Source organism: Prunus persica, chromosome G1, assembly GCF_000346465.2.
Source record: "Prunus persica cultivar Lovell chromosome G1, Prunus_persica_NCBIv2, whole genome shotgun sequence".
Taxonomy (NCBI): domain Eukaryota; kingdom Viridiplantae; phylum Streptophyta; class Magnoliopsida; order Rosales; family Rosaceae; genus Prunus; species Prunus persica.
The window spans coordinates 26967816-26985932 of NC_034009.1; the positions used below are offsets into that span (position 1 = coordinate 26967816).

The 18117-nt window shown below is 35.9% G+C and overlaps 2 protein-coding genes across 2 annotated transcripts; both read right to left on the minus strand.

The window, feature by feature from the left end:
• On the minus strand, positions 8437-9612 carry LOC109947041 (protein NLRC3-like). Its single transcript, XM_020556397.1, has 5 exons — positions 9598-9612; positions 9431-9492; positions 9180-9249; positions 8710-8785; positions 8437-8573 (listed from the first exon to the last, which is right to left on the minus strand). Exons 1-5 carry the CDS (start codon positions 9610-9612, stop codon positions 8437-8439), a joined length of 360 nt encoding a protein of 119 aa, XP_020411986.1.
• LOC18793257 lies at positions 13341-17266 on the minus strand. The gene is made up of 7 exons (XM_007227402.2): positions 16753-17266; positions 16292-16437; positions 15943-15992; positions 15275-15837; positions 14365-14445; positions 13905-13967; positions 13341-13717 (listed from the first exon to the last, which is right to left on the minus strand). The coding sequence occupies exons 1-7, from the start codon at positions 16804-16806 to the stop codon at positions 13652-13654; spliced, it is 1023 nt and encodes a 340-aa protein (XP_007227464.1). The 5' UTR covers positions 16807-17266; the 3' UTR covers positions 13341-13651.

Consider the following 18117-nt stretch of genomic DNA (forward strand, 5'->3'; position numbering starts at 1 on the left):
GAAAAGTCGCCGAATAACTAGTTATGGGAGAGGAAAATGATTTGGAGTCTTGTTAGGTTAAAAGGGTTGGAAATTGGCCCTAAGAGGTGGTTCCCCTTAAGATTGAGAACCCAAAGGTTATCCAACAACGTTAGAAGCTCAAATGTTGTATAGACTGAGATCTTCCCAATTGAGGCTCCGGATCCGGTGATTTCGATTTTACAAAACTCCGAACTAGCTGCAAAAGTCGGTGCTCCTATTCCAATTGGTGAGCATCTTGGATGTGTCTACTCTTGATTTGAATGCAAGTAAATGCTCTAAATCTGGGTTTTATGATGAGGATAGACATGAACAAGAGTTAAGAGTAATAATAGAGTGCGTATTGTCATTGTTGAGGGAGAGAAGTCGAGTATTGCCATTGTTGATGGAGAAAAGTAGAGAGTTTTAGGGTTTATGTGATTGAGGTGGATTGATCAATACATGTCGTGGGCTTCTTTTTCTAATTCATTTTGGGCATCATGTCTGAAATAAATAGGAGCAACATATGATTACTAACACTAATGATAATCAAACTTCATATTCAGGGGAAATATTTTTTTAATTATATATAGGATCTATAATATAAGAAAAACATAACATTGAAGATACATTGAAGTTCCTGCAGAATCGGGAGGTTCAAAACGGAAATCCAACCAAAGAACCTATTTACCTCACGCAGAGTATGAGAGGATTGTTCAAATGGTTGACTGTCGAGGGAATCGCATAAGATAAGTTGTTGTAAGACATATGAATAAGGTAAAGGAGAAAATCAAGGTTACTAAGAAGGAAAAGTTGACATGTAAGTCGTTGTAAGAGAGGAAGAGGAGTTGGGGAATGATGACGTTAGAGAGGTAGGGAATAAGGCATGAGAGGCAGTTACACTTGATACTGAGAACTCATAGCTGAGCCGGCGAGGTTAAGGGCTCGAACGAGTCATTTTGGGAAAGTAAGGGAGAGAAGTGAAGGTACACTCAGTAGGTAATGAGTGAGGCATTGGATTTGTTCACCTCAAGCTGGAGGAAGAGAAAATTGTTCAAATGGTTGACTTTCGAGCGAATCTCGCCGAATAAGTTGTTATAGGACAGTCTCTTCAAGTGCAGCTTGAATTTCAACATTTTCTTCACGTTAAACTTCAACAACTCCAGTTTCCTTTTTATCTCTGTCAATCTTCTTCCTTATCAAGAAGGCAATAATGACAGGAATAAAAAACATACCAACAATTACAGCCGATACATATAAAGGAATGTGTTGAGTACGCACCAAAACCCAATCACAAGACAAAGAATGAGAAGGTAAACAAATTGTCTCACTCGATACATGCTCACGAGAAATTTGATGACAAGCATACATGTTATTAGCTTCCAGATATAAATTGCTATTATATAGTTCCAGGGCTTGCATTTCTCTTTAAAGTACTCAAAGTAATAATCCGGAGGATTTACCTCAAATGCAAAAGTAGCCACAAATGTGGTCATGGCTTGATTGAGTCAAGTACGAAATGAAGGTTGAACGATGATGATGGAGATGAGAGAAAAAAAATAAAAGAAGTTGATTAAATTTTGTACACAGAGAATATATATATATATATATATCATTTGACCTAGTGAGCAGTTAAAGTTAAACAATAGAGCTTATGAAGATGGTAAAGTTGCGAAAAAAAGTTGTAGGAGAGGATGATGAGTTGGAGAGCAATGAGATTGAAGAGGTATGAACAAGAGTTTATAGCAATAATATAGTGGGTACTGCCATTGTTGAGGGAGAGAAGTTGCGTATTGCCATTGTTGAAGGAGAAAAGTCAAGGATTTTAGGATTTACGTGATTAAGATAGTAGTAAGGTTGTAGAGGTTCATAATGGGGCGTGAGAGGTGGTTCCATGAGAGACTGAGAACTTGGAGATGAGCGAGTAAGGTTATGACCTTGAACGACCTGTGTGGGGTGAGTGAGGGAGAGAAGTGAAGGGTCACTCAGAGGTGAGTGAGTGAGGTATTAAGCTTGTAAAACTTGTAAATGAGGTATTGTTATAGATATTAATCAAATTAAATGCTTCATGAAGATCAAAGGTCATTTACCGGGCCTATAAGGATATGCCGGGCTCGATCGTTGTCAGGCCTTTTTTTTTTTTTTTTTTCCATCTTTTGTTATAAATATGTTTTTGGTTTTTAGCTATTAAGTGCTTATTTTATTTTAACATTTCAGGAAATCTAGTAAGATAATTACTTTTCTCCACATATGTTCTAATAAACATAATAATCAAAATGCTTGATATGTTTATTAAGTCATAAAATTTTCATCAGGATTGATAATTACTTTCCTCCGCATATTTTCTAAGAACTATAAGAACAAAAAAACTTATATGTCTATTGAGTCAAAAAAGTTTGGTAAGTATGTACAATTTCTTTCCTCCATATAAGTTGTAATGACCATTACAACAATTAATTTTTTTTTCTTCTAATGATTAAACTACAAAAAGGTGTCACTCATCGGTTCTTCATGTTGCCTATCGCAATTTGGTGCATATATTCCTGAACATGTAATAGTATAATACTAGCAACAACAAAAAAATGATAACAACCCCAATGAGGTTGAAGACTATGGATATGGTAGACTCCTCTCTTTCCTATTTGTTAAGGACATGACCAATGTTTGAATTGCAGTTCTTCAGACAGACAACTGTTTTGAGTGAAGCACAATTCTGGAAAACTTTACAAAGAATTGGGTACTTTGCCGGTCCGTAGGTTAGACGAGACATTGAACACCTTCAGATTGGGAAGCCTCAGGAAGGAAATGGAACCAGAGAAACGGTTAACGTCGAGCTAAAGAGTGAGCATATTGGTCAAATGATTGAGCCTCCACGGAATCTTGCCCGAGAACTTGTTGTAGGACATATTGAGTCGGTGAGGATTAAAAAATAAGTTATGATGAAGGGAAAGTAGCGGAATAACTAGTTGTGGGAGAGGAAAATAATTTGGAGTGTTGTGAGGTTAGAAAGGTTGGAAAATGGCACTAAGAAGTAGTTCCCCTTAAGATTGAAAACTCAAAGGTTATCCAACAATGTTAGTGGCTCGAAAGAATCGTGTCGACTGAGATCTTCCCAATTGAGGCTCCATACCTGGTGGTTTTTATTTTACAAAACTCCGAACTAGCGGCAAAAGTCGGTGCTCTTATAACAATTGGTGAGCCTCTTGGATGTGTATGTCCTTGATTTAAAAACAAGTAAAGGTTGAGCGATGATGATGGAGATGAGAAAAAAAAAATTAAAGAAGTTGATTAAATTTTGTACACAGAGAATATATATATCATTTGAACTAGTGAGAAGTTAAAGTTGAACAATAAAGCTTATGGAGAAGGTAAAGTTGCGGAAAAATTTGTTGTAGGAGATAATGATGAGTTGGAGAGCAGTGAGATTGAAAAGGTATGAACAAGAGTTTAGAGCAATAATATAGTGGGTATTGCTATTGTTGAGGGAGAGAAGTCGAGTATTGCCATTGTTGAGGGAGAAAAGTCAAGGGTTTTATTATTTATATGATTAAGATAGCAGTGAGGTTGTAGAGGTCAATAATGGGGCGTGAGAGGTTGTTCCATGAGAGACGAAGAACTTGGAGATAAGCGAGCGAGGTTATAACCTCGAATGACCTGTGTGGGGTGAGTGAGGGAGAGAAGGTCAGAGGTGAGTGAGTGAGGCATTGAGCTTGTAAAACTTGTAAATGAGGTATTGTTATGGTTAGTAATCAAATTAAATGCTTCGTGAATATCAAAGGTCATTTTCCGGGCCTATATGGGTATGCCGGGCTCGATCGTTGTCGAGTTTTTTTATATTTTCTATTTATAATCTTTTGTTACATATATGTTTTTGGTTTTTAGCTAATAAGTGCTTATTTTATTTTAACATTTTAGGAAATCTAGTAAGATAATTACTATCTGTCTGAAGTAACATTTTAGCTAATAAGTGCATATATTCTTGAACATGTAATAGTATAATACTAGCAACAATAAAAAAATGATAACAACCCCAATGAGAAACTATGGACATGGTAGACTCCTCTCTTTCCCGTTTGTTAAGGGCAGGACCAATGTTTGAATCGCAGTTCTTCAGACAGACAACTGTTTTGAGTGAAGCACGATTATGGGAAACTTTACAAAGAATTGGGTACTTTGCCGGTCCGTAGGTTAGACGAGACATTGAACTCCTTCAGATTGGGAAGCCTCAGGAAGGAAATGGAACCAGAGAAACGGTTAACGTCGAGCTAAAGAGTGAGCATATTGGTCAAATGATTGAGCTTCCACGGAATCTCTCCCGATAACTTGTTGTATGACAGATTGAGTCGGTGAGGATTAAAAAAATAAGTTATGATGAAGGGAAAGTAGCGGAATAACTAGTTGTGGGAGAGGAAAATAATTTGGAGTGTTGTGAGGTTAGAAAGGTTGGGAAATGGCACTAAGAAGTAGTTCCCCTTAAGATTGAAAACCCAAAGGTTATCCAACAATGTTAGTGGCTCGAAAGAATCGTGTAGACTGAGATCTTCCCAATTGAGGCTCCATACCCGGTGGTTTTTGTTTTACAAAACTCCGAACTAGTGGCAAAAGTCGGTAACAATTGGTGAGCCTCTTGGATGTGTATGTCCTTGATTTGAAAACAAGTACAGGTTGAGCGATGATGATGGAGATGAGAAAAAAAAATTAAAAGAAGTTGATTAAATTTTGTACACAGAGAATATATATATCATTTGACCTAGTGAGAAGTTAAAGTTGAACAATAAAGCTTATGGAGACAGTAAAGTTACGGGAAAAGTTGTTGTAGGAGATAATGATGAGTTGAAAAGCAATGAGATTGAAGAGGTATGAACAAGAATTTAGAGCAATAATATAGTGGGTATTGCCATTGTTGAGGGAGAAAAGTTGAGGGTTTTTTGATTTATGTGATTAAGATAGCAGTGAGGTTTTAGAGGTCAATAATGTGGCAAGGTTGTTCCATGAGAGACTGAGAACTTGGAGATGAGCGAGCGAGATTATGACCTCAAACAACCCGTGTGGGGATAGTAAGGGAGAGCAGTGAAAGGTCAATTATAGGTGAGTGAGTGAGGTATTGAGTTTGTAAAACTTTTAAATGAGGTGTTGTATGGGCATGTCGGGCCCGGACGTGGTTGGGCCTTTTTTTTCATAATTTTTTTTTAAAATCTTTTGTTACAATTATGTTTTTTTATTTTTAGCTAAGAAGTGTTAATTTTATTTTAACATTACAGTATAATTAATTTCCTCCACATAAACTTTAATAATCCTAATAACCAAAATGCTTAATATGTGAGTCATAAAATTTTCATAAGCATCTACAATTACTTTATTCCACATAAGTTCTAATAACCGTAAAAACCAAAATACTTATACGTCTATTGAGTCATAAAAATTTGGTAAGCATTTACAATTTTTTTCCCCACATAAGTTAATAACTATGACATCAATTAATTTATTTTCTTTCTAATGATTAAACTTTCAAAAGATGTCACTAAGAGGTGAGTGAGTGAGGTATTGAGATTGTAATACTTGTAAATGAGGTATTAGTACAAGCATTAATCAAATTAAATGATTCATAAATATCAAAGGTCATTTACCGGGCTCATATGGGTTTGCCGGGCTCGTTCGTGGTCGGTCCTTTTTTTTTTCCTAATATTTTTTTTCATCTTTCGTTACAAAGATATTTTTGATTTTTAGCTAATTAGTGCTAATTTTATTTTAACATTTCAGGAAACTAGTAAGATAATTACTTTTCTCCACATATGTTCTAATAAACATAATAACCAAAATGCTTGATATGTCTATTTTATGTTCTAATAATCATAAGAATCAAAAAACTTATATGTCTATTGAGTCAAAAAAATTTGGTAAGTATTTCTTTGCTCCACATAAGTTGTAATAACTATTACATCAATTAATTTTTTTTCTTTCTAATGATTAAACTATCAAAAGATGTCACTTATCTGTTCTTCATATTGCTTACCGCAATCTGGTGTATATATTCCTGAAGATGTAATAGTATAATACTTGCCCAAAAATGATAGCAACCCCAATAAGGTTGAAGACTATGGACATAGTAGACTCCTCTCTTTCACGATTGTTGAGGGCAGGATAATGTTTGAATCGTAGTTTTTCATACAGACAGCTGTTTTGGGTGAAGCACGATTCTGGAAAACCCAACAAAGAATTGGGTACTTTGCCGATCAGTAGGTTAGACGAGACATTGAACAGCTTCAGATTGGAAAGCCTCGGGAAAGAAATGTAACTAGAGAAACGGTTAACGTCGAGCTGAAGAGTGAGCAGATTGGTCAAATGATTGAGCCTTCACTTAATCATGCCCGAGAACTTGTTGTAGGACAGATCAAGTCGATCGGTGAGGATTGAAAAGTTTTGTTATGATGTAGGGAAAGTCGCCGAATAACTAGTTGTGGGAGAGAAAAATGATTTGGAGTCTTGTGAGGTTAGAAGGGTTAGGAATTAGCCATAAGAAGTGGTTCCTCTTAAGATTGAGAATTCAAAGGTTATCCAACAACGTTAGAGACTCAAAAGAGTCATGTAGACTGAGATCATTCCAATTGAGGCTCCAGACCCAGGGGTTTCGGTTTTACAAAACTCCCTACTATCTGCAAAAGTCGGTGCTCCTATTCAAATTGGTAAGCCTCTTGGATGTGTCTGCCCTTGATTTGAATGCAAGTAATGACTCTAAATCTGGGTTTGATGATGAAGAAAGGCATTAACAAGAATTATGAGCAATAATAAAGTGGGTATTGCCATTGTTGACGGAGAGAAGTTGAGTATTGCTATTGTTGAGGGAGAAAAGTCAAGAGTTTTAGATTTTATGTGATTGAGATAGCAGTGAGGTTGGAGAGGTCAATAATGAGGCCTGATAGGTGGTACCGCTACAAATTGAGAACTTGGAGATGAGCGAGTGAGGTAATGACCTCGAACGACCCGTGTGGAGAGAATGAGGGAGAGAAGTGAAGGGCCACTTAGAGGTGAGTGAGTGAGGTATTGAGCTTGTAAAACTTGTAAATGAGGTATTTGCGTAGGCATTAATCAAATTAAATGCTTCATGAATATCAAAAGTCATTTACCGGGCCTATATGGGCTTGTCGTCCCCGGCCGTGGTTGGGCCATGTTTTTTTCCTAAATTTCTTTTAATCTTTTGTTACAAATAAGTTTTTTGTTTGTAGCTAATAAGATAATTACTTTCTTCTACATAAGTTTTAATAATCTTAAGAACCAAAATGCTTGATATGTCTAGAGTCATAAAATTTTCATAAGTATCTACAATTACTTTCCTTCGCATAAGTTCTAATAACCATAAGAACTAAAAAACTTATATGTATATTGAGTCATAAAAATTTAGTAAGCATTTACAATTTTTTTTTCCTCCACATAAGTTGTAATAACCATGACATCAATTAATTTTTTTTCTTTCTAATGATTAAATTACCAAAAGATGTCACTAAGAGGTGAGTGACTGAGGTATTGAGTTTGTAAAACTTGTAAGTAACGTATTGATGTGGGCATTAATTAAATTAAATGCTTCATGAATATCAATGGTCATTTACTGGGCCTATATGGGTTTGGATGATCGGGCCTTTTTTTTTAATTATTATTAATATTTTTATCTTTTGTTACAAATTTATTTTTTATTTTTAGTTAATAAGTGCTAATTTTATTTTAACATTTCAGAAAAACTACTAAAATAATTACTTTCCTTCACATATGTTCTAATAAACGTAAGAACCAAAATGCTTGATATGTCTATTCAGTTATAAAATTTTCGTAAGGATTGACAATTACTTTCCTTCGCATAAGCTCTTATAACCATAAGAACCAAAAAACTTATGCCTATTAAGCCAAAAATGTTTAGTAAGTATTTATAATTTTTTTCCTCCACATAAGTTAAAATAACGATTACATCAATTAATTTTTTTCTTTTTAATGATTTAACTACCAAAAAATGTCACTTATCTGTTCTTGATGTTTCCTACCGTAATCTGGTGTATATATTCATGAAGGTGTAATAGTATAATACTATCCAAAAAAATGATAACAACCCCAATGAGGTTGAAGACAATGGACATGGTAGACTCCTCTCTTTCCCGATTGTTGAGGGCATGACAAATGCTTGAATCGTAGTTCTTTAAACAGACAGCTGTTTTGGGTGAAGCATGATTCTTGGAAACCCAACAGTGATAGTTGTCGCAGTAGCAGTAGTTCAAAGCAAGCTGACAACCTTGAAACGACACTTAATGGAGGACTTGATCCATCAATCTAATTTCACATACAAAAATCCTAAATATTCTATGTTAAGTGATTTTAACCAATGAACAGGGAACCAAATAAAAGTACGAGTTCGCATAAGTGTGAGGCAGAAATGGTTATAACAACTTGAAAATACTATACCTCATCACCTATATCATTCATGTAAACGTTCAACCATAACAAGCTCTTGGTCTTTTTGACATATCCACCAACATGAAAGGCGCCTTTTGCACTAAAAGAGTTGTTGCCAATATCTAGAAGTGTAAGTTTACCTGAGCAAATATGCATATCAGATCAATTGTTGAAAAAATAAAATAAAATAGCTCAATAACTGATGTAGAACAAGGAAAACTATTCATATGCATTATGCATCACTAACGTTGGCAATTGATATAGTGAAATGCAAACCTTTATGTAATGATAAACCTGACATCAAAGCAGCCACTCCTTCATCTCCAATAGAATTTCCATGCAAATGAAGTTCCTGCATATATAACATAGCTATTAACCTCAGATCCCTTACAATAAAGAACTTAGTCCATTCTGTTGCGAACTCATCTATTTATATGCAACAATATTGTGACATATCAAAGAAGAATAATGAACACCATTTTTTGCAACACTAAATAGGGTTTTGTCAATCTTTAAAAGTGTTGATGAAGAGCAGATTTTGTGAATCCATTGTGACTGAATGTCTTTTTAAGGCTTCTTATTACATAGTCAGTTCAGCTATCCAACTACTTGTATTTTCCAGTTAACAGAGGATGTAAAATACCTTCGAAATTTATACAAAATTCTGAGGGATCATCAACATAGAGTGGTAAATTAATTTGTCTCAATGCAAAACAGAAAAAGAGTGGAAGTGACGAAACATGTACCCTTAAAGACTTGTTCCCCTCAAGTCCTTTCGCTAAAGCATTGGCCCCCAGGGCACCACCATAATTGCCACTATAAAAAATAATAAAATGACATCAGAATTTCTAAAAAGAATAGAAGTTAAGTACCACTACAATAGAATTTTTAACTTAGTGTGCTCAAGAATAGCCACAGCCAAGCAATACAAACAAACAAACGGTACATATAAACCAGAAATTGTATTATATAAGAAAAAGGAGGAGGGTGCACTAACTTCAGATGTATATTCCGTATTGTGTTGTTCTCAACAAGAGCTCCAGCAAGACTTGTAAATCCCTACCTCCATTTTGCAAAGAGCAAATCACAAATAGAACCAGTCAGTCAACTGTGATTGAAGTCATTAAACCTACAATCTTAGAATATCTGGAGGCAACTCCTTACAGAGTAGTCGATCATATTGGTGTAATAGTATAATACTATCCCAAAAAATGATAACAACCCCAATAAGGTTGAAGACAATGGACATGGTAGACTCCTCTCTTTCCCGATTGTTGAGGGCATGACAAATGCTTGAATCGTAGTTCTTTAAACAGACAGCTGTTTTGGGTGAAGCATGATTCTTGGAAACCCAACAAAGAATTGGGTACTTTGCCGCTCAATAGGTTAGACGAGACATTGAACACCTTTAGATTGGGAAGCCTCGGGAAGGAAATGGAACCAGAGAAACAGTTAAAGTCGAGCTGAAGAGTGAGCAAATTGGTCAAATGATTGAGCCTCCACAGAATCTTGCCCGAGAACTTATCGTAGGACAGATCGAGTCGTTAAGGATTGAAAAGTTTTGTTATGGTGAAGGGAAAGTCGCCGAATAACTAGTTGTGGGAAGAAAAATGATTTGGAGTTTTGTGAGGTTAGAAAGGTTGGGACCCAGTGGTTTTGGTTTTACAAAACTCCGAACTAGCTGCAAAAGTCGGTGCTCTTATAACAATTAGTGAGCCCCTTGGATGTGTCTGCCCTTAATTTGAATACAAGTAAAGGCTCTAAATCTGGGTTTGATGATGAGGAGAGGCACGAACAAGAGTTAAGAGCAATAATAGAGTGGGTATTGGCATTATTGAGAGAGAGAAGTCGAGTGTTGCTATTGTTGAGGGAGAAAAGTCAAGGGTTTTAAGGTTTATGTAATTGAGATAACAGTGAGGTTGGAGATGTCAATAATGGGGCGTGAAAGGTGGTTCCGCTAGAGACTAAGAACTTGGAGATGAGCCAGCGAGGTTATGACATCTAACGACCCATGTGGGGAGAGTGAAGGAGAAAAGTGATTGAGATAGATTGATCGGTACGTGCCATGTGTTCTTTTTCTTTTTCATTTTGGGTGCCGCGTTTGAAATAAATAAGGGAGACATATGATTACTAACACTAATGATAATCAAACTTAATATTCAGGGGAAATTTTTTATTAATACCTACGATCCATAATATAAGAAAAACAGAACATTGAAGATACATTGAAGTTCCTGAAGAATCAGAAGGTTTGTAAAATGAAATCCAATCAGAGAACCTATTTACCTCAAGTCAAAGAATGAGAGGGTTGTTCAAATGGTTGACCGTCGAGAAAATCTCACCGAATAAGTTGTTTTAGGACATATTAAGAAGGTAAAGGTTGAAAATCAAGGTTACGAAGAAGGAAAAGTTGCCATGTAAGTTGTTGTAAGAGAGGAATAAAAGTTGGAGAGTGGAGTTAGAGAGGTAGGGAATGAGGCCTGAGAGGCAGTTCAGCTTGATACTGAGAACTTAGAGCTGAGCCGGTGAGGTTAAAAGCTCGAATGTGCCGTTTTATGAGAGTAAGGGAGAGAAGTGAAGGGACATTCGGTGGGGAGTGAGTGAGGCATTGGACTTGTAAAAATTATAAATGACGTATTTGTGTAATTAAATACCTCATGAATATCATAGGTCATGGACCGGACACATCCAGTGGGCTAAACCTACAGGCCCAATCGAGCCTTTTTTATTTTTTATTTAATTTTTTTTTTTGTTACAATGTTTATATCTAGGGGAAAAGTTTATTATATCTAGGATCCATAATAGAAGCAAAATAGAACATTGAAGACACATTGAAGTTCCTGCATATTCGAGAGGTTCAGAATGAAAATCTAAGCAGAGAACTAGTTTACCTCAAGCTGGAGGGTGAGAAGATTGTTCAAATAAGTTGTTGTAGGATAGTCTCTTCAAGTGTAGATTGAACTGCAACATTTCCTTCACGTTAAACTTCAACAACCAATCCATTTTCCTTTATATCTCTATTAATCCTTTTCCTTATCAAGAAGGCAATAATGACAGGAATACAACACATACCCACAATTATAGCCGAGACATACAAGGGAATGAATGTGTTGAGTACACACCAAAACCCAATCACAATCAAAAAAGGAGAAGGTAAATAAATTGTCTCACTTGATACATGCTCGCAAGAAATTTAATGACAAGCATACATGGTATAAGCCTTACTGATATAATTAGCTCTCACATGTAAATCGCTATTATATAGTTGCAGGGCTTGCGTTTCTCTTTAAAGCACCCACAGTAATCAACCGAATGATTTACCTCTAATGCAAAAGTGGCCACAAATGTGGTCATGGCTTGACTGAGCCAAGTACGAAATGAAGGTTGAGCAATGGTGTTGGATTTGAGAGAAAGATAAAATAAAAATAAAAATAAAAAAAGATGTTGATTGAATTTTGTACACAGAGAGGGCAAAGAACAAAACCAAATAAACATATTTATCACTTGACCTAGTGTGTAGTTACAATATTTATATCTAGGGAAAAAGTTTATTATATCTAGGATACAAGATAGAAGCAAAACAGAACTTTGAATATAAGTTGAAGTTCATGTAGATTCGGGATGTTTAGAACAGAAAATCCAACCAGAGAACTGGTTTACCTTAAGCAGTATGGTGAAAAGATGGGTCAAATGGTTGAATTTGGAACTCCCGTTTTAGCAGTATGCTCTTCAAACTGAATACTTGATAATTTTTTATGCACTTATAAGAGCATCTCCAATTGATATGTCAAATTGCCACATGGACATGAAATGGCAAAAATTAAAGGTTAAATTTGCTCCAACTGAGTAGTCAAATCTACATGAATTTGAAGGCTAGATGAGATATGTCAAAAATAACATATCAAAAAGCTTAATGTCAAATATGTTTTTAATATTTTTTTAATCATGGACCCTACTATTATTTACTCTCTTTTAAAACTTTATGCGTCATATGGGCCACATTTGCTTTTTAAAATATAATAAAATAATATGGCATTTGGCATTTTGGGTGGAGTTGAATTTTTTCTTAAGTGTCAAATTGTCACATAAGCCATCAAATTCAAATTTAACATTTGACATCTCCCTTGGAGATGCTCTAAGTGAAGTGCAAGAGGCTAAGGAGAGAGTGTGCCGTTTTAAAACAACTAAGAGCATCTCCAATGGAGAAGCTAACTCCAACATGGCATTTTTAACATGTAGAAAAAATAGCTAAGACTCATTCCGACCAAAATGTTAAATCCTACATGGGATAACATTTCTCTTTCATGATGGTACTTTTGCCTATTTGACTTTGTGATGTTATTTCATTATTTATTTTCAATTAATGTGCCTAGAAAGTAATAAATCAATAAACATATTATATAATAACAAATAAAATAATATTTTAATTCGACATGTCAAATGGAATGTAAAACTCTATTATTTGTCAAATTACCACGTAAGCCATCTAATTCAAATTTAATGTGTATATCAGGTGGAATGCCAAGAATCAACATCTAATGTTTATGGAAAGAGAGCTAAAAACCTTAGCAAACTGTTGAGATTTCAATAATTAATGCTTTCAAGTCTCTTGAAAACATTATTCTTCCCAAAGAAGCTTCTTGGTGGATGAGGCGACTGTGCCCAAAAATAGGACACATTATTTTGTGAGCGTAGGTGTAACAACTACTTCGCTTACTTTCTCGGCAGAAAGAAAGTCTATTTAATTCAATAATGTGACTTTGGAGGAAACTAAAATTTGAAAGCCTTTTATTTTATCTTCCTTTTCTCATATCATATCTCAGCTTCAGCACTCAGCCGAAGGGGTAGGGTGGACATTGACGATTAAAACGCTACAGTATGACCATTTTGCTTTTACAAAATTTTAAGCATAAAATGTTCTTCGTGCTCATATATGGAAGGCAATTAACATTTTCCAGTTCAAAAGGGGGAAAAGAAAAAGAAAAGAATAGGGTATTCTACATCTCAAAATTTTCTGGTGCCATCAATTACCGTAAAACCAACAACGTTCACATCTTAGATTTAAAATGTGACAACTGGATGAAGGGCCGCTTTATAACCCTAATTGAGAGCAAGTACATCAGAATCATTTCATGAAAAAAAAAAAAAAAAAGGGGCTTTCTAATATGAGCTTTCAATCATAGAAAAGTAACTGATGGTCCCTAAGATATCTTGACTTTCAACGTATCGCCGGTGGCCGCTTGGAACGGGGCAAGAGAGCAAGAAGAATCTTCTTCCTTGGTCCCTGCAACAAAATCAATCTCCATAAGGACAAAATATGACAACTTATAGTACATTCACCACCAGTAACACGCAAAACTTCATGACTAATTATGCAGGATTAAGCAACACAACCATAAAACACCAAGTTGGACCGCGTTGATAAAGCAAATTAAAAGGAAAAGAACAGAAAACGGGGAAAATGTAAATACCATAGGTATTCCCAGCTCTTTGAGATCATTTTCTCCCATCTGCTTCAATGCAGTCATATCAATCTGTGGAAGATCAGATATATCAATTATAAGCTGAATCAGAGAAAAGGTAGCAAAACAATTACTCGTCCACAGCAAGCTTATAAGCCCACCAAAACTCCAAAGTAAGCTATATGAGTGTGTCTGATAAAAGCTAAACGGTTTCACATATTATTCGATAAGCACACAATTTTTCACTAATAGACTTTAGATATAATGCTCAAATTCCTAATGTTGGATCTTACAACCAAATGACCCCTTACATAGTTATAAAACAATGCCTCCACTAAGTATGGTTATACACCACTAAAGCAACTTGTAAAACCCTATCACAATTTGTTCTTCCTTTTATCACTTAACGTAACCTAATGAATAACCAAGGACAATAAAATAGTAAAAACAAAGATAACAAGCAACATACTTCCTCTGCCTTAAAAATGATGGCATATTTTCCCAACCCCAGCGTCTGTAGCAAGCCATCTACAGTCTGTTGTTCATCACCCTACAAACAATAAATACCCAGAAAAGGGGAGAAAAATTAAAAATTATAAAAAAAAATTATAAAAATCAGCAGATTGAAGTAAATTTCTAAAATTTAAAAAAGAAAAGTTGGGAAATATTTTTCCACCACTTCATTATGGTTAAAACTAGCTAATATTAATAAATGAAAGTTGAAACAAACAAATGACTAGCACAAAAGTTAGTAATAGGACCCATAACTGGGATGGCTATTAATCCAATGGTGAACCATGTCAAATTATACATGTTCTATGGCAGAATACCATTTTGAGGTAGAGAGACAAGAATATGTAATTTGATACGTAGCCAACACTTAGGTAATTATAATTACAGAGCTTAAAAAACTTCAAGATACAACCATAGTAAAGTACTTAATTTCCTTGTATCTCCAAGACACAGGCCTACTCTTTTTTTCATCATGCAGACAGGGCACAGCTCCAACATGAAAGAAAGAGATGCTTCTAATTGTAGGATGTGGGGGAAAAGCTTGAGGCAGACCATCTATGTAAAACTCAAGTGCCATCCTACTTCAATTTTCAAACTTTCAAGAATGCCTAGTCAGCTCAGCTAGTAAGATTAGCATACATGAAAACATAAATTGGACCTATAAGCATAAACAAGTTTAATGAGTTTCTGCATGGACATACAGCTACAAGCACAAAGCTTATCTGGATATATAATAGAAGCAAATCCCATTAACAAAATAATAAGCAGTAACCACCAATTAGCTATCCACAAAATAAGCTGCACTTGAGTTTTAACTCAATACACCAAAAGATAAAAGCCAATAGCAAAAGGCAAGTAGCATGTACCACGTATGAACTTTTCTGTACAATGCTGCTCAATGGAGGAAGTTGGCTCAAATGGGGTGGAGGTGGGGCCACAGGCTTCACAGATCCAGGAGGCAATGGAGGATTAGACATGAAAGGAGCAGCATTTGCGGGCCTTGTAGCATCTAGAACATCTTTGCTCATATATGGAACCGATCTGACATCATCAAATGCCCTGTTTAGTGGCCTTCTCTGCAATTCTTCAGGATTCCTCTGTGGGGAGAGGCCCCTAGAAGTGACTATAACTCTATCTGGGGATCTTCGTCTTAAATGGTCCAGTGTCCAAGGGGAATAAGAATTTCTCAACGAGTCCACATGCGGCAAATCATCTGCACTTCTCGTAGAAGGGATTCGAGCCATGGCACCAGTCTCCTTTAGTTCGGGCAAGCGCTGCCGTGGGTCAAGGCCAGTAGAAGGTCGCTGAACTGCCTTTGAAAGCTTCTCACGAAGGTCCCCACGCCTCTGATCATCATCACTCTGAGCTCGTCTAAACGCATTCTTTTGCATGAGTTTAAATCGGAGGTCACCTTTACCAATGCGCGCATCTTGGTGATTTAAAGGCAGATAGGTTAGAAATTGGAAATTAATTCAGAAATACAGTAATGCAGTAATGCAGCGATATTACAATTGCTCCGGAGTAAGCTTATTACCATCAAAACCATTGGAGTTCAAACTTGACACACCATAATCTCCTCGCTGGCTGCAAGGTAAAATAAGACCATAAATTTGACTTTGGCTGGGGACTTCTATGCTCATAGGATGTAAAACAATATAGACATCAAAACATTCTAGCTCCATTGCCGACAGTCATACATATTGCCTGCGACTTATACCAATATTTCAATGTAACTCACATGTTATTTAATTTTGTATCAATAGTATAATTTACATTATAAAAGGCACCAGGAGAAGCTCTGAGTCAGACATGGCAACATTCAAAGCAACAGTATCTTTCTAAAAACAATAATAATAGAACTTGAAAAGTAATGAAGGGCATACCGTTTGTTGCTGTTGTGTAGGCTTCCATGCGAGAAAGCACCATCTACATTACCTCCTAACCTATCTCTAACAGACCGCTTGGTCCCAGCTGCAGGCAGAGAATCAGATAAAGAACCATCAGACCCGGAAACTGCCCTCTTCACTACCTGTCAAATGGTGATACAAGTCATTGCACTTTCATGGACACCAAAACCAGGGAAAAACCTAACCTTCCTAGCAGTTGCTGATATAATTGAGTAAATACAAGTGAATGTTGAAAATTCAATTCCTTCAATTCATGTTGCTTTAGTTTCTTTCTTTTCACTAACTAAAAATGTAGACTTATTCAGTTTTATGAATCCCAAAGAAAAAGTTGTACATACACATACATATAATACAGAAAATGAGAAATTGGATAAGTTGCATAAGGAAGCAATGAAAGATCATATTGCAAGCTTAATGAGGTATAGTGGATTAGATACCTGGCCACCACGCCCAAGCGTAATGGTAACTTGGCCCCTCGAAGTCCCTGACATATTTTCGAATCTGAAACCCTAGGTTATCAATCAGCTAATCAGGCTTGTACCACGACTGTGACGGCTGGTAAACGAGGCATCACCGCTGCAGAAACCCTAATCTCATTGCCGATGCCAGCCAAAGCGAAACTCAAGAAGATTGATAATCGTCTGTTTGTCTGCAACTTATGGCGAGCAATTAGGGTTACAGAGAGAGAGAGAGAGAGAGAGAGAGAGAGAGAGAGAGAGAGAGTTTGAGTTTGGTGTGTTTTTGGGTCGAAATGAAATGAAAACGATGACAACGGCGAACTTGGGAAGATGGTCGGCCCCAAAATTTTATTTGATCGGACCAATATGAGACGTCGGATTACTGGACACTCTCAAAGTCTCCAGTCTTTTGACCCTCTTTTCAAACGAAAGACCAAAAACTAAATTAAATAATTAAAAAAGAAAAAGGAATGAAAATGTAAAGAAAGGAAAGGACGGTGTTTTCTTCGGTAAATAAATAAATAATAATTGCATTTTATCACATATTTGCAAGAGACATAATTAAAGTTGCACATAAAATTATTTATGAAAAGAAAAAGAAAAAGAAAAATTGCACCATAAAAAGATAAGGGCCGAGGTCTCCTAAAGCCCACCAAAGATAATACAAGGCCCAAACAACAAAGTCAAAGTCAAAATCAAGTGAAAAGAGACAGCAGCAGGAGCAGCCCAACGTTGGCGGTTCGAGCTTTCTTTACGCCAAGAAATGAAAACTTGGCTTCAAGCCTTCATCAAATAATTAATTATAGGGAGTCTGATTTGGCTGTGTGACGTGTCTCTCTGCCTTGATTTGAGTTAAAAGCTTATGGTTACTTCATAAATTATTCTGTTTTCTTAATTATACAAAAAGCATATGAAATTGTTGAGAATTCCTTTCGTGGGATAGATTTTTTCCGGCGAATTGTGTTCTTTCTCGACAAATATATAATACTATAAACCTCTCCAATACCTATAACCAATTGATTTTGAATTGTTCAAAATTTGAAAAACGCACACATCCATAGTCTACCAACTGAATATTGTGTGAGATAAAAATTAATTCATATTATTATTACAGACAAGTAAATAATTTCTTCCAGCCAGCCCTACTTACAGTCCATCCTAGATGTGAAGATTGAGCGGAAAAATTAAATGGATCGGCTGTCATATATGCTCATGATCAGGTATCCAAGATAGTTGCCCAGCGGAAGGAGAAATTATAAAGAATGACTTTGTAACATATAATTATATATGGAAAATTTTGAAACACAGATATGTTTTTATTGAGAGGACTCAATTAGGCTACTC